The sequence below is a fragment of the Sinocyclocheilus anshuiensis genome, unplaced genomic scaffold (genome assembly GCF_001515605.1).
Source record: "Sinocyclocheilus anshuiensis isolate Anshui unplaced genomic scaffold, SAMN03320099.WGS_v1.1 scaffold1644, whole genome shotgun sequence".
NCBI classification, from domain to species: Eukaryota; Metazoa; Chordata; class Actinopteri; order Cypriniformes; family Cyprinidae; genus Sinocyclocheilus; species Sinocyclocheilus anshuiensis.
This window is the reverse complement of record NW_015557451.1, coordinates 72,068-89,123: the sequence shown is the minus strand read 5'-3', so window position 1 is coordinate 89,123 and position 17,056 is coordinate 72,068. Positions and strand designations below refer to the sequence as shown.

Here is a 17,056-nt window from a genome sequence, read left to right as displayed (position 1 = left end):
ACACACACACACACACACACACACACACACACACACAAATATATCACATAAAAATGCACAATGTGTGAAATGTATTTATTGATCCCACTATACAACCCAGATCATGACACCTTGCTACCAGGCAACATAGCCATTCATCAACAATCAGATAAACAGTTTTTATGCTACAATTAAACCTAATGTTACTTGAGTTACTCAAGTGTTTTGAAGATGAAGTTAAGAGACCTCAGCTATGCTATTTAGCTTCTGTCAAAGTCATGTCATGTGAAGTACTACGTTTTCGCGTGTTTTGGGGAGCAAATTGAAAACGATCAACATGCCACTCACCTTATTCCCTATCATAACAGTAGGAAGAGTGGAAATGCTCGCTGTGCTTGTTTGTCGAAACATGCATGTTGTAAGACATTCTATGACCACTCTGCCCCTGAGCGCCGCCATCTTGGATTGAACAAACACACTGTACAGTAAGCGCAAAGGGACATTCGCGCCACCCCCCTTTCAAATAAAGCCATACATTAAAAGCTTGCTTCTGCGTATGCTGGCTGACTGAGGACATCATTAGGGGACTTCAGGGGATCTCGTCTTATCTGTAGTTTAGTACAGGAAAAAGATATAACTTAATTTTAAACGTAAAAATGACGGAAGAGGATAACTGGGATTTGGAAGAAGACGCCGCGATAGCGAATCTCTTCCATCACTTGAGTATTGACTTTTTTTTCCTTTTTTTCCATTTAGACTTTTCCTAATGTGTTATACATAATGATACGAAAAAATAAGATTATTTGATTAAATAAAATAGGTACTGGAATATAAAAAAATAACAACAAGAGCAAAACCGAAAGTGAAACCATCACAAACAAACGTTTTAGACGAAAAATACAAAATAAAAATATGTATCATTGTTTTTAAAATCCAGATATCCACAAACAACATATTGGGAAATCAGATCGTAATTCTGAAGTACGACCATCAAATGAAAGAGTGGACTTTGGTGAGTTGACCACGTATTCCCATTAATCAAATTAATCAGCATTCTAATGTAAATTGAAATTGAAAAGCGTGATTTCAGCATTTGGTTTATGTATGTTCTTCATAAAGTTTTTAAGTAAATGTCTTTGTTATCAGTTGCATTGCCCTGTGGTCATCGAATGCCGACAGACTATGTTGTTGCTTGGTTCAAGTGTTATCTTAAACAGGTCGGTCTATATTACACTGTTTACATATTGACTGACTTTGATGCCTATGCTACAATTCTATGTTCAGCTGGTTCTTGTCTTCTAGAAAAAGACTGAATGTTCCTGCCCTCGTTTTAATGAGGTTCAGGGGAAATCCTGCGGTCTGAAGCTCTCTTATCAGGGCCTCTGTCAGCTGATACCACTGACAGACGAACAACGGGAATTCTTAGAGGAGAACCTCGCTGCTCTTGTTGCTAGAAGGCTGTTTGACTTTAAAGCTGTAAGATCATTCATTTTGTCTGCTGTTTGCATGCATATGGCTTCTTACAAGACACTCCAAAATACCTCTGCTTGTCATTGCTGCAGTGTCCAGGATGTCAGTCTCATGTGGAAAGACGAGATCGAGGCAACCTGTGTGTACACTGCACTATCTGCACGGACAACCTGAAACGGACTTACTACTTCTGCTGGAACTGCTGCAGGGAATGGAAAGGGCCGGCCAATAATTCTGTGCGGTGTGACAATAATGGCTGTGGACAGAGAGTGGTAAATAAAATCTAACTGAATTGACCAAATAAATGTTTTTTGAAACATATGATCTTTTCTGACAGCATATTATGATTTTGTTGCATCCGAACAGAGAACTTCAGATCCTCTTATACCATGCAAACCTGAGTTTAAAATGAAAATGCTTAGAGACAAGGGAGATAATGTAAGTTATGTTGTACATTTCACAATAATTGAAAATGGCTAATATAAATCAATATTTTTTATAATTAAAACACATTGTTGTGGTAATTGTCCTAATGATGAGAGAAATGCTGTTGTTTTTTATTGTGTCTTGCTTTGTGTTTGAATATTATGTGCAAATTAATAAAATAAATATGTTTGTTAATACTTTTTTTTCTTCTCTGTCAAGATATACCCGGTAAAAGACAAATCCCATGACAGAAAACGTTTGGCACTGCTTATCAACAATGTAGAATTTAAAAGCTTAGATGACAGGACTGGAGCAGACAAGGATGAACTGAGTATGGAAGTGCTGCTTAAAGGCCTGGGTTACACTGTGATCACACTCAGGGACCTCAGTGCACAGGTGCATTCAAGTGTATTAAGTGTTTAAGCCAAAGTAGCCAACTTTTTTTTTTTTTGATCTTGATGGTCTGATGTTCAGGGTATGCTTGCTGCCATACGAGACTTCGCCCAGCGAGAGGAACACACTGAATCGGACAGCTGCTTTATGGTGTTGATGTCCCATGGAGATGCCAGTGGAATCTGTGGGGTTTTTGACTCTTATCGACAACGAAGATGAAGAGGACATTTTTCCAACAGATGACATTTTTAATTGCTGGAACACTCCGAACTGTGCTGGATTGCGGGACAAGCCAAAAATCATACTTATCCAGGCGTGTAGGGGTGGTGAGTTACAAAATGCTATTTTAGAAAAAGAAAAAGGTTGTTAAACTCTACTATTTAAAATGTTGCCATATTTGATTGGTTAGAGTTAGGGTTGGAGCTGAACTCTGCAGGACTGCGGCTCTCTAGGACCGAACTTGCCTACCCCTGGGTTAGAGCCTCATCCATGTCTAGCAACATGCTTTGGCAAATTTTGCCCTAATGTTACAGATAAAGAAGGCAGTGTGGATGTCCAGGACGCTGTGTCAAGACGCAACAGAGGAAAAGAGCACCGTGAAAAAGACTTCTGCTGCCTGAGATCCTGTACTCCAGGTAAATATTTCCTTACATTATTCCGCTCCATTTACTATAATATTACATGAAAAACACAAAAAATTATTTCTTGGAGTAACATACAGTACATGGGACATACATGGGATAGTTGACCCAAATATAAAAATTCCGTCATCATTTACTCACCCTCAAGTTCCAAATCTGTTTGAGTTTCATTCTTCTACTAAACAGAAAATAATAATTGGAGAATTGAACAGAACTGAACAGTTGATGTTTCCCATTAGCTTCCATAGTATGGGGAAAAAATATTGAAGTCAATGGGAACCAGAAACTGTTTGGTTACCCACATTTTTCTTCTTTTGTGTTCAGCAGTAGAAAAAAAAAATCATACAGGTTTGGAATAACACGAGGGTGTGTAAATGATGACAGGATTTTCATTTCTGGGTAAACTGTCACTTTAATGCTGACTACTGGATATACTGTATTGTTTTAAAAATGTGTTACAACTACGTGCTGTTTGATTTGCATCTAAGTGATGGTGTTCTGTCAAACAATGTATGTCCTAATTTGTATTCTCTATACAGATACTGTATCCTACAGAAACAAAGGGAATGGCTCACATTTCATCCAAGACATTGTGGAAATATTTAATCAGCATGCCCACCAGGACGACATCGAGGAACTCTTCAGAAAGGCAAAGTCACATTCTTTAGCAAGACAGACATCAATCTGTAGACATCAATGCCGATATGTGGCTTTTTGATGGTTGATTGAATGGTTGATGTATACTTCCTTGTTATTTCTTGTCAGTGATATTGCATGTCAGTAACAATAACTAACCAGCCAAATACCAAATACCAAGAGGTCTAGAATAAAGAAAGGTTTTTTTTTTTTTTTAGTTGAACATTTGAGGTTATGTGTGGTTGGTTATGTTGTAATATTTATTTTTATTTTTGAAACAGGTCCTTGAGAAGTTTAAGATGACACATCCAGATCAAATGCCATGCAAAGAAAGAACAACATTATCTAAGAGATTCTACCTCTTCCCTGGGCTGTAAGACACAACTTCTGACATCCTTATTTTAGAAACATGATTTATGCATCTTTTTATTGTCGTCTCAGGAGTTCATATTTGAAGAAAACAAGAATGTATTGACATTTTAATGAGTTTGTGTGTTCGTATAATCCTTGATTATGAAAGTAAACAGATTTAGCTTGTTGTCATCTTGAAACTTGACTTGAGCACCCCCCACTAATCCAGAATACTTTACAAATAATGTTAAAAATAATTGATTGAAGGACTGATAAAATTATATTAACTAGCTCTATAAATGTACACTTAAGAACATTTCTCCATGTTAAAACTGTACTATTTTCCTACGATTTATTTGAAAACAGAGGACAACAGATTTGAAATATTATGACCATCAGGAAAATCAAGAAAGTAAGCAACTGGATGTACTGTTTGAACATACTGTATTTAACTTCAACATACTGTATTAAACTTTTATTCATTTTATTTACTGCTTTGTTCAGTTTCTTCTCATTATAAATTAATTCTGAAAAGTTTACATGACAAATTACATAATTTATGTTGACCTGTTGGTTTGCTAGATCTGCTGATCTAGATTGCAGATATCATTTCTTGTAACCACTCAGCTGTAAAGTTGGATTTCCTGTATTATGAAACAGAAACCAGCTACACTGTAATCCCTGAAAGATACATTTGTTGCAGTAAACCTGGGAGGCTGTGTGTTATCTGTCTTTGAATTTACACAGATGGAATGAGGCTTTGAGGCATAGATATGCTACACTTTAGTTAATAAATAAACAGTTTTTCTCAAATATACCATTAGATGCACATGAAAGGGTTTGTCTCAGCTCACTTAACATTTGCTGGTTTAATGATCTTTTGTAATACATTTTTATGAAATGATACATAAAATAAAGTGGATGGACTTGGATATTAGCTAGACAGACATATGATTTATTTGTGAATTATTGCTATGACAAAATACGGTATAGAATATTCACAGTAGACATGTGGAATAATATGTCCACAACCAAAACCATAAATTTCTCCCCCTGAGGGAGACTAACTTAAAACAATAAGACAGAATACATAACCATTTGTTGTGTAAAAAAAAGAAAAAGAAATAACAAAGTTTAGAGCTTTTTGTCTGACAAAATTAAAGGTGTTGTGTCTCCACAACAATAAAAGAGTTCTTCTCTAAGAGGAAAAATACCACAGTGTTTTTCCGATTTACGAAAGAATCATTTTTGGGGTCTGTTCTTAATGATTCACTTTGAAGTGAGTAACATGTTGGAATTAGTAGCTAATGCAACAGCTGACATTCAGTTCCTGTTCCACGAAAATAATGATGTAGCTGCTTAAGCATTTAACTAATTATTTATTTAGAATCTGCAGTGACTCATTATTTTACTCATAGGATTTCTCAATGTTGTTTGTTATATTCTATGTGCAGGTGTTGTTGCCGTGGTAATAAGCATTTTTCCTTTGAGTTCAAGAAATACAATGTGTAATAAGGAAAGCTGTTTTGGAAATCTGTCTATACGGGCTTTGGTGAAATGCCTCTATAATCTGGACTTCTCTGTGGCACTAAATGCACCTCTCATTGTCATCCTTGATAAGTTGTGAGAAATTGGCCTACTACAAGGTTGAATTAGTAAATAAATGAGGTCTAAGACATATGAAATATTTTAGGTCTAAATCATACGATAATTTCATTTAGACCAGGGGTGTCAAACTCAATTCCTGGAGAGCCGGAGCCCTGCAGAGTTTTGTTCCAACCCTGCTCCAACACAGAAACCATGTCGTTTTCAAATAAGTCTGCCTGCTCCAACACACATCACATAGTTGTCAAATAAGCCTAAAGGACTTGATTAGTTGGCTCAGGTGTGTTTAATTAGGGTTGAATCTAAGCTCTGCAGGGCTCTGGCCCTCCAGGAATTGAGTTTGACACCCCTGATTTAGAGGCTTAGAGGCTTCAAATGCAAATACATGCAAATGCCAGCAGTTTCATTGGCTGCGCTCGCCTAGAATTCGTTCCTAGTTTCCAGTCTTGTTCGTCCACGTTTCCAGTCGTGCTGTGATAGATTGAATGTCATCCAGCCTTTGATGTCTTCTTTCTTTGGATGACGATTTACTATTAAGCGACCGAGTCAATCACTAAAGGGTAAGTATAGAAGTATAGAACATGATTCATCTGATTAGACTTGATTCTGATCCCATAGATTAGTCATGGAAAAGTTTTACTTGGAGGTGAATTGACTCGTTACTGAATTGTGAAGACAATTTAGTAACGGTTTTACGAACTATTTAGCCTACACAAAGCTGTCTTGAATGTGGACCTTTATGCATTTTAATTGTGGTGAATAGAAAAGTGAGAAATATGTTACATAGGCTTTGATTCCTGATTTGTGTATATGCTACAAACCTGAAAATCAGGTTTGACTATTGGATAAAGCGATACACACCCAAAGACTCGCCATCAAGAGGTAGAATTCATCAGACACATCTTTACCACTATTAATAAATAAATAATTAGTTGTCTAAAACGATCTTAAATATTTACCAGTGAGACTCAATACACTGTGAAATTGTTTTGTTAAATTTATGGGAAAACCAAAAATGGTTGTTAGTTTTTTAACCATAAAAAAACAACAACATTATAGCCATAGGATGACATTTTGGTGGCTATATATTTCACAGTTGCTATGAATGTCATTAAATAATGTAATGTTAATATACTAATCTATTTAAGATATTTTTTGAATATTTAATATACATATTTACTGTAGCATTTGTCTGTTCTTTATAGTTTTTACATAGGTGTACAGTTTTGAAATTCTGGAGCTCATGGAAAGTTTGTAACTTGTGAAGTGTTCAAGCAAATATTTGTTGAATATGTTTTTATTACACTATTTCTAGTTGTCTGCTAAATTCATTTACTGTATTTGTGTATGATTTTAGCTGTAAAGTCATGGCTTCCTCCAGCGTTGTGTCGGAAAAAAGCCTCACATGTTCCATATGTCTGGACGTGTTCACTGACCCTGTAACCACTTCTTGTGGGCACAACTTCTGTATGGTCTGCATCAGAAGCCATAGAGACTGCAGTCCCTGCACAAGGTGCCCACTGTGTGGGAAGGCATTAGACTCAAAACAAGATTTTAACATAAACAGAACCATTAAAGAATTAGCAGAAGGCATCAAAAGGAAAAGAATCCAGGAGAAGGCTGAAGTGTCCTGTGATAGTTGCCCAAAGAAGAAAATGCGGACTGCTATTAAGTCATGCTTACACTGTGGAACCTCTTTCTGCGAGTCTCACTTGGAGCCCCATAAAATGGCAGAAAAACTCATTAAACACAAACTAATTAACCCTGTGAAGAATCTTGAGGAATACATTTGCAAGAACCATGAAAGACCTCTGGATCTTTACTGTAAAGATGATCAGACAGCTATCTGTCAATTCTGCATCGAGAGTGACCACAGGAATCATAACACTGTTCCTCTGGAGACGGAGAGTTTGGTAATTATATCTAACATACTTAAGTCATTAATCTAGTCACTAATAGCAACTATGAAAATATACTGAATACTTTCCAACATTATAAACATTAACAACGCTTGTATGCTGATGCTATACTACAGCCTACTGTACATTTCTTTATTTCCACAGAAATTGCTGATGAATAAAAAGATTGCAGTGCAGCAGAAAATTCAGGAGAAGTTGCGGAAGATTAAAGAAATTAAACATTCTGCAAGGTTTAACAAAGTAAGTGGCATTGATTTTATTAATAGAATTTTATTTCTGAAGAAATAATTATGCAGGGCTTTTATAGTGCTTGATCATTTAGTTTTATTTTGTATCGTGCTTTGACAATGTTGTGATGATTTTCCAGTTAATTACATTTTCTTCTTAAAACTCACAACAGCAATCCAAAGAGAAGGAGATTGAAGAGAACATCAAGTTTTTTAAGGATGTCTTTGACAGAAGCAATGCGGAGCTACTTGAGCTCACAGAGGAAAAGCATAAAGAAACTGAGAGACGAGGAAAAGAGCTCATCAGAGAGCTAGATGAAGAGATCGTGGAGCTAAAGAGAAGACAAACTGAACTGGAGCAACTCTCACATCCAATGAATTTGACACAAGTCAGTCTTTCTCACCAAACTATGGTAAGAAACAATGCCACTTGTACACTTGGCTTAAGGACCTTTTCCCCTCTGTTGTAGATTATTAGCCTCTTGCGCAACCCCATATATACCAACAGCTCAAAAAACATCAGCATCAGCGCTCTTGAACCTGGAGGTATTCTGAGGAAGACCATATCACATCTTCAGAGTGTGCTGGATGAGAAAATGAGAGAAACTGGTAAACGTTCACCATGTAACCAATCATATTTACACCACCATACACTCTTTAATCAGACAGAAACACATTTTTTCATTCTTGTTGTAGTTGGCAGAGAGCTGCGGAGTATACAACATTATGCAGGTATGGAAAATCTGACTACTAAAAGTTACATTTAGTACATAAAAAATTAACAGTTAAACGGTTACTGTTACTAAACTTTTTGCTTAAGGGTAAAAAGACATTTGAAATACATGGAGAAACAGCAGTTAAGAAAGATTCTGATTATAATGACATGCATATGTTTGCACCAGCTCTATAATTCAAAACTCCAGTGAACGTCACATTTATTTATAGCCTAGCATTTTATACAATAGACTCTGTCAGTGTCACTTTCCATTAGAATTACAACTTCAGTTTCTACTACAAAGCAGCTCTATAGTGTGATTACGGACAAAACAGAAGAAATGAACTGAAGAAGAATTCCACTCTTGCAGAATTTGCAGGCTGTTTTGAACTCCTGAAACGAATGCCAAATTAACTTGGTTTTGGCCTGACGACATCACACCAGTTCGTTCTTTGATTTTGCTTGAATTATATGGGGCCTTAAACTTTACTATCAGAAAAGAAAATAATCCATTATACTGATTTGTTGTAATGTAGCACCAAATAAAGTTTTCTCGAATAAAAGTGAAATACTGACTTGGAAATACTGAAAGTTTACATTAACTTTTATATAATTTTTCAGTGGATGTGACACTTGACCCTGACACAGCTCATCCTGAACTCATGTTGTCCGACGATGGGAAAAAGGTCTGGAATACAGTCAAGTCACAGAAGATTCCTGACACCCCAAAAAGGTTTAATTATTGCTCATGTGTCTTAGGAAAGGAAGGGTTTTCCTCACAGAAATTTTACTATGAGGTTCAAGTCAGTGGGATGGAGTGGGATTTAGGTGTGGCAAAAGAATCCGTAGACAGAAAAGGAGATATTGGGCTTAACCCTGAGAATGGATATTGGACTATATGGCTGAGGAACAGGGATGAGTATGCAGCGAATGATCGCACCCCTGTCCCTCTCACCTTGAAAGAGAAGCCAGTGAAAGTGGGAGTATTTGTGGATTTTGAGGGGGGTTTGATCTCGTTTTATGATGTTGAAGCCAGGTATCATATCTATTCTTTCACTGGGCAGTCTTTTCCTGAAAATCTCTATCCATATTTCAGTCCTGGAGAATGTAAGAAAGGGCAGAACTCACATCCTCTGATCATTACACCTGTTGACTCAGTCGAATAAATCAACTTTTAAAGGAACTATTACTGTAAAATCAATTGTTATACAAAAGTCTTTGTATAGTCTTAACCCTCTCGAACCTATATGATGTTAATTGCAAATATGACCATACTTGATTTCTTCTCTAAATTTAACAATTAATGATAATTAATCAAAAGAATCAGTTCATTAGTGTCTACAGTAGTACAGTAGTGTCTGTTACATTGTTTGAATTTGAATGTATTTGTTGGAAGCAGATAAGGATAAAAATGATTATAAATGTGTGTATAACAGTGTAAGATTACCGATTTAAAACAAATAAATATGTGGTTAAAGCATTAGATTAATTTAGTTTCATTTATGTTGTTTATTTTCAATTGCAGGTTTTTTTTCAATTTTCAGAAAGTGCTTTATTGAATTGTGATGTTCATTTTAATATCAGCATTCTTCAAGAACTTAATTTGTCTATCAAAATTTTTTTTAATTATGTACAAAAAATAGCATGGAAAATAACAAGCTTTACTAACTCAAATCATTTCAAAAATATGTAAGTGAAAACTAAAAATTTGATAACATAAGAAAATTCAAAGGAAATCAAAAGGAAATTCAATATATTCAGTGATTCAGCACCTTCCAGAAGATTTCATCTTCTCTTATGTGCACTCAGTTTCTTATCAGTTATTTTGTCTGCAAGACTCAAGACGTTTGATCTCTTTTTTAACATCTTCAATGTTTCATGGATTTCTGTCTTCTTACGAACTTTTTCCTTCTAGTACAACGCTTTAATTGTCTTTTTGAAATTGCAGTATACTCTGATGTCACTATCTTGCTGAGATTTTCAAGCAGTTCTGGGGTGTTATTGTGGCCATTAGTGATGTCAATGACATGGTACCTGTTCTGACAGCTGCTGACCACTTTACAAAGTTTGCTGCCTTTGGAAATAAATGTGCTAATGGTTTGCCCAAGTTTTTTAAGCTCTCTGCCATTTGTGAAGATAATCATCATATGTTTTGTTGTTCCTGAATCTAGTCGTTTTCTGAAGGCATGGAAAAGACCTTGTTGTTGTTCACTAAATTTACATATTGGTGTGACCCAGAGAATCACATTGGGGCCAGGGTCACATAACTCAATGCATCTTTCCATTTCATGGCTCCAGCTCAGTTCATCGAGGGAAAAGAGATTTGGAGTGTCCACTACAGTGATCTTTTCCACTGTCTTTGCCATGGATTCTTTGGTCACAGTCTCCGATCCACTTTCAGAAGTAAAGTAATTTCCACCAAGGATGATGTTGCCTACTGCACTTTTCCCAGCTCTGGAAGGCCCTATTAGAAGGATCCTCATCGGATGTGGAACGCTGCCAGGGCTCAACACTGCTGTTTTGAACAACACATAAACATAAACTAAACACATTTTAAAGTGTATTTTTAGAGCCTTTTTTTGTCTCTGAAATAGCAACATGTTGAAAAGGTTGGAGTTAGTGTATTTCACCTTTACCTTTTCTGTACATCAGCATGTATGGTAGGTGTGAGCTGTCAAAGAAAAAAGAAAATACTTTTTGACTAAATACTACTTCCAAGAAACAACTGCTTCACATTCTTCACACGAGAGAGAGAGAACAACACTCACTTTTTCAGTGATGCTTCTGAAGTCTGTAAAAAATGTATATTATAATATAAAAAAATAAAATGTACAGTTTGAGTCATATAAATTTGCTATATGCAATAATGCTAATCAAACAAACAAATGTACCTGTGTTACGGTGTAGTCATCAAAACGGTACCATATTCCATTTTCATAAGATCTGATGATTGCATCGTAGTGTCCACCAGTGTATCCACCCTTATGGCTGATAACAGCATAAAGATCATATTTAGACCTATTATCCTGCAGAGAAAGATAAGGGTTTTTAAATGTTTAGACTATTTTATATTGATTTTAAATAGCAATTTTCCTTTGGTATGATAATTGATTAATGATACCCCATTGTGTAGACTTGGAGGTACATCCAGACAACATTCATTCTTCTTGTATCTCATCCGTATGTAATCAAAGTCAAACCTCTTCAGATGCAGAGTTAAAACAGTGGGATATTTATCTATTTCACTCCACTGCAAGTTGGAAAATTGCAAGGAAAAAAGAAAAAGCACATGTTAAGCACATGTTGCAAACTCATATATACTTCCCTTTTTTGATAGGTTCATAGATCGATCATCTGTATAGGTGATGATGGATGTTGAAAATCTCACATTTTCATTTACTCACAGTTTCTGTTTCTGTTTTTTGGTCACATTTATCACAATACATCCAGTCATCCTCTTCAAGTTTTGAATGTTTAAAGAAGGTTTTCAGACCATTTTCCTATAGGTTCACCATGAAAAAAAAAATACACCATGCAGTTTTAGAGGGATGCTACAGTAAGCAATGCCCAGTCTCCAAGAACAAAAAACTTGGCTAACATAAACTTTGTTTTGCATATGATGGGAATAGTCTTCCTACCACATCATATGTCTCATCATTTCCAACATCAATAGAAAGAAGTATTGAGATGAAGGTGTTGGTTTCTTTGGTTTCCTTGCTACATTTACAGCATTTTGTTATGTTGCTCATTTTCCCTTCAAAGACCTGGAACAAATGGACTGTGCTGTTGGTGTGCGAGTCAGTTTTGATACATAGGCTACTTCTTAATGTTATTGTGCATTCGTAAGCCATCAATGATAATAACAGAGAATTATTTACAGTCAGTTGTTTAATCTCACTCAAATCAAAACACAATTAATACCTTAGAGGCATGTGTCCCCATTGCTTTCAAAATCTTCCGATAATACTCCACTGCATCTTGTTGCTCAAAAACTTGAAGATTAAAATAAATAAATAAATGTACACACACACACACACACACACACACACATATATATATATATATATATATATATGAAAACAGTCTTCTAAAATGTATGTAAATCATTTCATCAAACAAATGCAATTTTGTGGAAATTAAAAAAAAAAAGGTTTTACTCATGAACCTTAACCTATTCTGTTAAATGAAACTGTTATTCAAATTTTGGCTAATTTCAGTATCAATATTTGTTATTTAACACGGGCCAACAGTGTTGACTTGAAAATTAAATGAACCCACCATTTCTTACTCCAAGACTCTTGGTTATTCCTTCAGTTGTGGCTGCTTTTTCTGACAGCTGTTCAAACAGCTTCTTAAGTTGTAGCAAGAGATTTTCCTCACCACAATCTCCAGGGGCTTCATAACTAAAATAATCAGGGAAAATGACAAATAAAAAGGTAGTCAAGAAAAAGTTGAATGGCAGTAAGGAATTGTAGCATTAGTCTTAATAACAATAGTCATAAAAACGTTTTAAGGTTATTTATTCATTAGTTTTACCTCACCACTGCTTCTCTGAATTTTGGGGTCATGAATAGACATTGCAATACTGCATTTAAGTAGCAGGTGGCACCTTGATTTTTCAGGCCGTTATATTGGACTTCGTTCCTGAATACAGAAGTAACACACGTAGCCTAAGTCCATTAGTCCAATGCATGCGCTCGACATTCCTCAAAGTGTCTTCAAATATATAGGCAAGGTATTTCACATATCAACAGACAGCCTAATAAGCAGACCACATAATAAGCAGAAAGTACACTCTAAAAAATACTGGGTTGTTTCAACCCAACTTTGGGTCAAATATGGACTAACCCAACCGTTGGGTTAAATTTTTACATACAATTTTTAACCCAAAAGTTGGGTTAGTCCATATTTGACCCAACGCTGGGTTGAAACAACCCAGCATTTTTAGAGTGTAGCCTTGATCTTTCGACAGTTACTTTGAACATAATGATTATCTAGGCTGTGGTTATGCTTTAAGAAGTCAACCCACCTGTTGGGAGATTTAGGCCTACGTTTCTCGGCTGTGAGAGTTCCTGGATTCTTCATGCTGTAAGGAGCAGACAGCTGATTTGTATAGGAGGCTTTTGTAAACGTGTCTGTAAGGCAAACCGGTTTTGCACTTGTCTTTTGGTTTATATGTGTATGAATAAACACATTCTGAGACTAATTTAAATGCATAATTCATAATAAATTCAATTAAGCTGAGGGGTCCAACAATCAGCGAGTATATTTATCACAAAGAAAAAAAAAAACTAATAGTGAATTAGCCTGAATTCCTTACATTTTAATTAAAAGGCTAATATTCGAATATGCATAGAATATTTTGCATCAGAATTTACCTCAGCTGAAAGTCGTCCTTTCTTCTGGTAGGCTACACGGAGGAAATTCGTAGAGGACAAAGCAGTCTATTGCCTATTAATTACCTCGGTTTCAAACTAATATATTAACACGTCCAACTTCGCCAGGCAACTGAAAAGTTATAGTTTTACTTTCGAATTCGCGTGTTGAAATCGCGACGGAAACTGCTAAGTGGACAGAACTTAAATGCAAAGAACATCATTTAAAATTGATAATTTTACTTGTAGCCTAGGCTATTTCACATTTTATTAGGAAAGCATTCATAAACAGTTCATATTCATTTATTAATTGTACTTCAGTAATAAAATAAGGAACATCTGTCAAAGAAGTAGCCTAACAATCATAAGTCATAATTCTTAAAATCCAAGACTAGCCTATTTATCGATACAATTCCTGAGAAGGGATTCAGAGTGCTATGATTATCCCCGATGTGAAGTGACAGACAGTGACCCCATTTACAATACACTCTCAGAAAAAAAAGGTACAAAAGTTGTCACTGGGGCGGTACCTTTTTTAAATGACTAGAAACAAGACAAAAATACTAAGTAAGATATCCCATTTTTTGCAGTGTGTGGCGGTACCTTTTCAAAAGGCACACCTTTGTATCTAAACAGTCCATATTGGTACCTTAAAGGTACATATTAGTACCTAAAGTGTACATATTAGTACCTAAAAGGTACAAAAGTGTACGTTTTGAAAAGGTACCGCCCGAGTGACAACTGTAGGCCTACCTTTTTTTTCCTGAGAGTGTAGCCCACAGTCCACACACTCATAATATCCTAATACAATAGCTAGCAACACATTGATTCACTAGTCAATAAATGTAGAAGTGTCTGTGTTTAAAATGTTGTCTTGTCGACGAGATCCTTAGGTGCGTGGACTTGATTCCGGCAGGGACTCAAATTCTTAGCATGTTTGGAAACCTCCGGGTAGACGTAAGACCATGAAGAGAGTGGAGCGATCCTTAATTTGGTGGTCTAAAAACGTGTCATTGTCTTCTAGTTGTTTATCTGTGTACAGCAGCCTCAGGGACGATGGATCATCCCCTGTGGGAAGATATAAGGAAGGTTAAAACATCTGAAAAAAACTCAAACAATCATTATACGTGTAAACATGTCAGTGCACATTTATCCTATTTTGAACAAGTGTATGAGGCTGTAGATTTCAAATTGTTAGAAAAATGAAAAGTAAAAAAAAACATTTTATTTTCTCCACAGATGCTTAAAATTAGCCCTTTACTAGCCTATTACTTTATTGTTTGCAACTCGTCTATTTTTAACGATGTGTAATTCACCACTGTACTGCTTACAAATGTGACCAGAAATAAAACAGCTATAACAAGCACATAGCCTACTCTGTGTTTTTTTTTTTGTGTGTGACTATAATTAAATGGGTTAACGGCCTATGGTTTTATATTTTCAGCATTTGATCTCACCTGCTTGTCCGGGCAATTTTTCCGCAACTTTCTTTTTGAATCCCAAAATAGTCATTTTGTTGAAATCTTCCTCTGATGTCGCAACATCAACAGTTTTCTTCTCCCCCTTTATTCCAACCACCATGATCTGGTAAATCTTTCCCATTTTAGGAGAGCACCTAAACAAGTTAGGCTACTGCAAAACTCCGTATGAACCGTGGACGTTTCACTTTCTGTTCATATGCTTGCGAGGTGTTGACGTCCCATTTGATAAAAATATAGGCTATATAGGGCCATATTTCGCCTACATCTTTGCTCTTTAAATAATAATAATAATAGCCTAATAATAACAGTAATAAACCACACTATCTACTTTTGTCGTTCAGAATTAGTCTATCATTAATTTATTCTGTATGTAGCCTACATACAGAATACATTTACATATTGGATCATATGCCTGCCTTTGGAAATGAGGAAACACACCGGTAAATTACTCATTGTTTATTAGGCTATAACTTGACGTGACAGGCATCTAATCTCAACCAGTCAGCCGAGAAGCCACGTGACAAACTGGAAAGAGAACAAAACACTGTCACCATAAAACCTACTAGGTTTCATTTCATTTCTAAACCGACTGCTGGAGCAACAATGACGGAACAACAGCGGGAAGAAAAACGCTACGACCCCAAAGACAAAACACTGAAGTTTGTAACGCGCCAGGATGACATAAGTATGTATTGCCTACAACTATAAAATACACTCATGTCAACTCACGTTAGATGAAATTTACAGTGATTTTTCTCCTTTATACCAAGGGGCCAGATTACTAATCCACGTCCACACATCTTTTACACCGTCTTACTCAATTTCCTTTTTATTGAAGGAAATTAAAGTATAATTAATGTAATTTGTTTTTAAAGATTTTATTTTATGTGCAGCTAAGCTAATTCAGAAGGGAAACTTTGTTGTCAGTTGACAGCAATATTAGCAACAAGCCAATGTAAACATCTCAGTTGCATTGTCTGTAAATTTGCAACAAACAAATGTGCAGAGACCTTATTTTTTTATTAGTGGCCTACAGAACATTCTCAAAACAACATAAGAGGACAGTTAAAAGGGGCTTATTCAAAAAAAGAAGAAGAAAAAAAGTTATTCCAAATGGTAGCCTACCATAAAATAACCGGGTATCTGTATGATTTTAAAGGGGTCATATGATGCGATTTCAAGTTTTCCTTTCTCTTTGGAGTGTAACAAGCAGGGATGGGCAACTTTGATAGTGACGAGGGCCAGCATTTTTTCTCCTTTATACCAAGGGGCCAGATTACTAATCCACGTCCACACATCTTTTACACCGTCTTACTCAATTTCCTTTTTATTGAAGGAAATTAAAGTATAATTAATGTAATTTGTTTTTAAAGATTTTATTTTATGTGCAGCTAAGCTAATTCAGAAAGGAAACTTTGTTGTCAGTTGACAGCAATATTAGCAACAAGCCAATGTAAACATCTCAGTTGCATTGTCTGTAAATTTGCAACAAACAAATGTGCAGAGACCTTATTTTTTTATTAGTGGCCTACAGAACATTCTCAAAACAACATAAGAGGACAGTTAAAAGGGGCTTATTCAAAAAAAGAAGAAAAAAAAAAGTTATTCCATATGGTAGCCTACCATAAAATAACCGGGTATCTGCATGATTTTAAAGGGGTCATATGATGCGATTTCAAGTTTTCCTTTCTCTTTGGAGTGTTACAAGCTGATTGTGCATAGATAAGATCCCTGAAGTTGCAAAGACTAAAGTCTCAAAACCAAAGAGATATTCTTTATCAAAGTTAAGACTCTGCCACACCCCCCTAAAACGGCTCGTTCTAACACGCCCCCACATA

General features: G+C 35.8%; 5 protein-coding genes across 5 annotated transcripts in view; 2 read left to right on the top strand and 3 right to left on the bottom strand.

The window, feature by feature from the left end:
• LOC107679275 (mitochondrial inner membrane protein OXA1L-like) overlaps positions 1-474 on the bottom strand; it is a 10,883-nt gene extending 10,409 nt beyond the window's left edge. Inside the window, exon 1 of the mRNA XM_016474791.1 lies at positions 328-474. Coding sequence (XP_016330277.1) covers positions 328-438 — 111 coding nt within the window. The 5' untranslated portion in view covers positions 439-474. The remainder of the gene's footprint in view (positions 1-327) is intronic.
• Positions 475-518: 44 nt separating this feature from the next.
• On the top strand, positions 519-4,287 carry LOC107679276 (caspase-1-like). The gene is given in 12 exon segments (XM_016474792.1): positions 519-702; positions 917-991; positions 1,126-1,196; positions 1,282-1,455; positions 1,542-1,721; positions 1,816-1,887; positions 2,095-2,271; positions 2,350-2,472; positions 2,474-2,594; positions 2,802-2,903; positions 3,449-3,558; positions 3,827-4,287. Coding segments are annotated over 12 exon segments (1,368 nt in total). The 5' UTR covers positions 519-635; the 3' UTR covers positions 3,923-4,287.
• Positions 4,288-7,228: 2,941 nt separating this feature from the next.
• The window catches only part of LOC107679277 (tripartite motif-containing protein 72-like), an 11,586-nt gene continuing 1,758 nt past the window's right edge, over positions 7,229-17,056 (top strand). The window contains exons 1-6 of the mRNA XM_016474793.1: positions 7,229-7,414; positions 7,565-7,660; positions 7,821-8,036; positions 8,118-8,256; positions 8,344-8,379; positions 8,984-9,058. Coding sequence (XP_016330279.1) covers positions 7,229-7,414; positions 7,565-7,660; positions 7,821-8,036; positions 8,118-8,256; positions 8,344-8,379; positions 8,984-9,058 — 748 coding nt within the window. The remainder of the gene's footprint in view (positions 7,415-7,564; positions 7,661-7,820; positions 8,037-8,117; positions 8,257-8,343; positions 8,380-8,983; positions 9,059-17,056) is intronic.
• LOC107679279 (ubiquitin carboxyl-terminal hydrolase 64E) lies at positions 10,093-13,856 on the bottom strand. The gene is made up of 12 exons (XM_016474796.1): positions 13,741-13,856; positions 13,392-13,497; positions 12,899-13,006; positions 12,641-12,765; positions 12,284-12,354; positions 12,001-12,126; positions 11,767-11,862; positions 11,484-11,612; positions 11,254-11,388; positions 11,131-11,153; positions 10,999-11,033; positions 10,093-10,877 (listed from the first exon to the last, which is right to left on the bottom strand). Exons 2-12 carry the CDS (start codon positions 13,445-13,447, stop codon positions 10,231-10,233), a joined length of 1,551 nt encoding a protein of 516 aa, XP_016330282.1. The 5' UTR covers positions 13,448-13,497; positions 13,741-13,856; the 3' UTR covers positions 10,093-10,230.
• LOC107679278 (ubiquitin-like) lies at positions 14,473-15,395 on the bottom strand. Its single transcript, XM_016474795.1, has 2 exons — positions 15,195-15,395; positions 14,473-14,805 (listed from the first exon to the last, which is right to left on the bottom strand). Exons 1-2 carry the CDS (start codon positions 15,337-15,339, stop codon positions 14,666-14,668), a joined length of 285 nt encoding a protein of 94 aa, XP_016330281.1. The 5' UTR covers positions 15,340-15,395; the 3' UTR covers positions 14,473-14,665.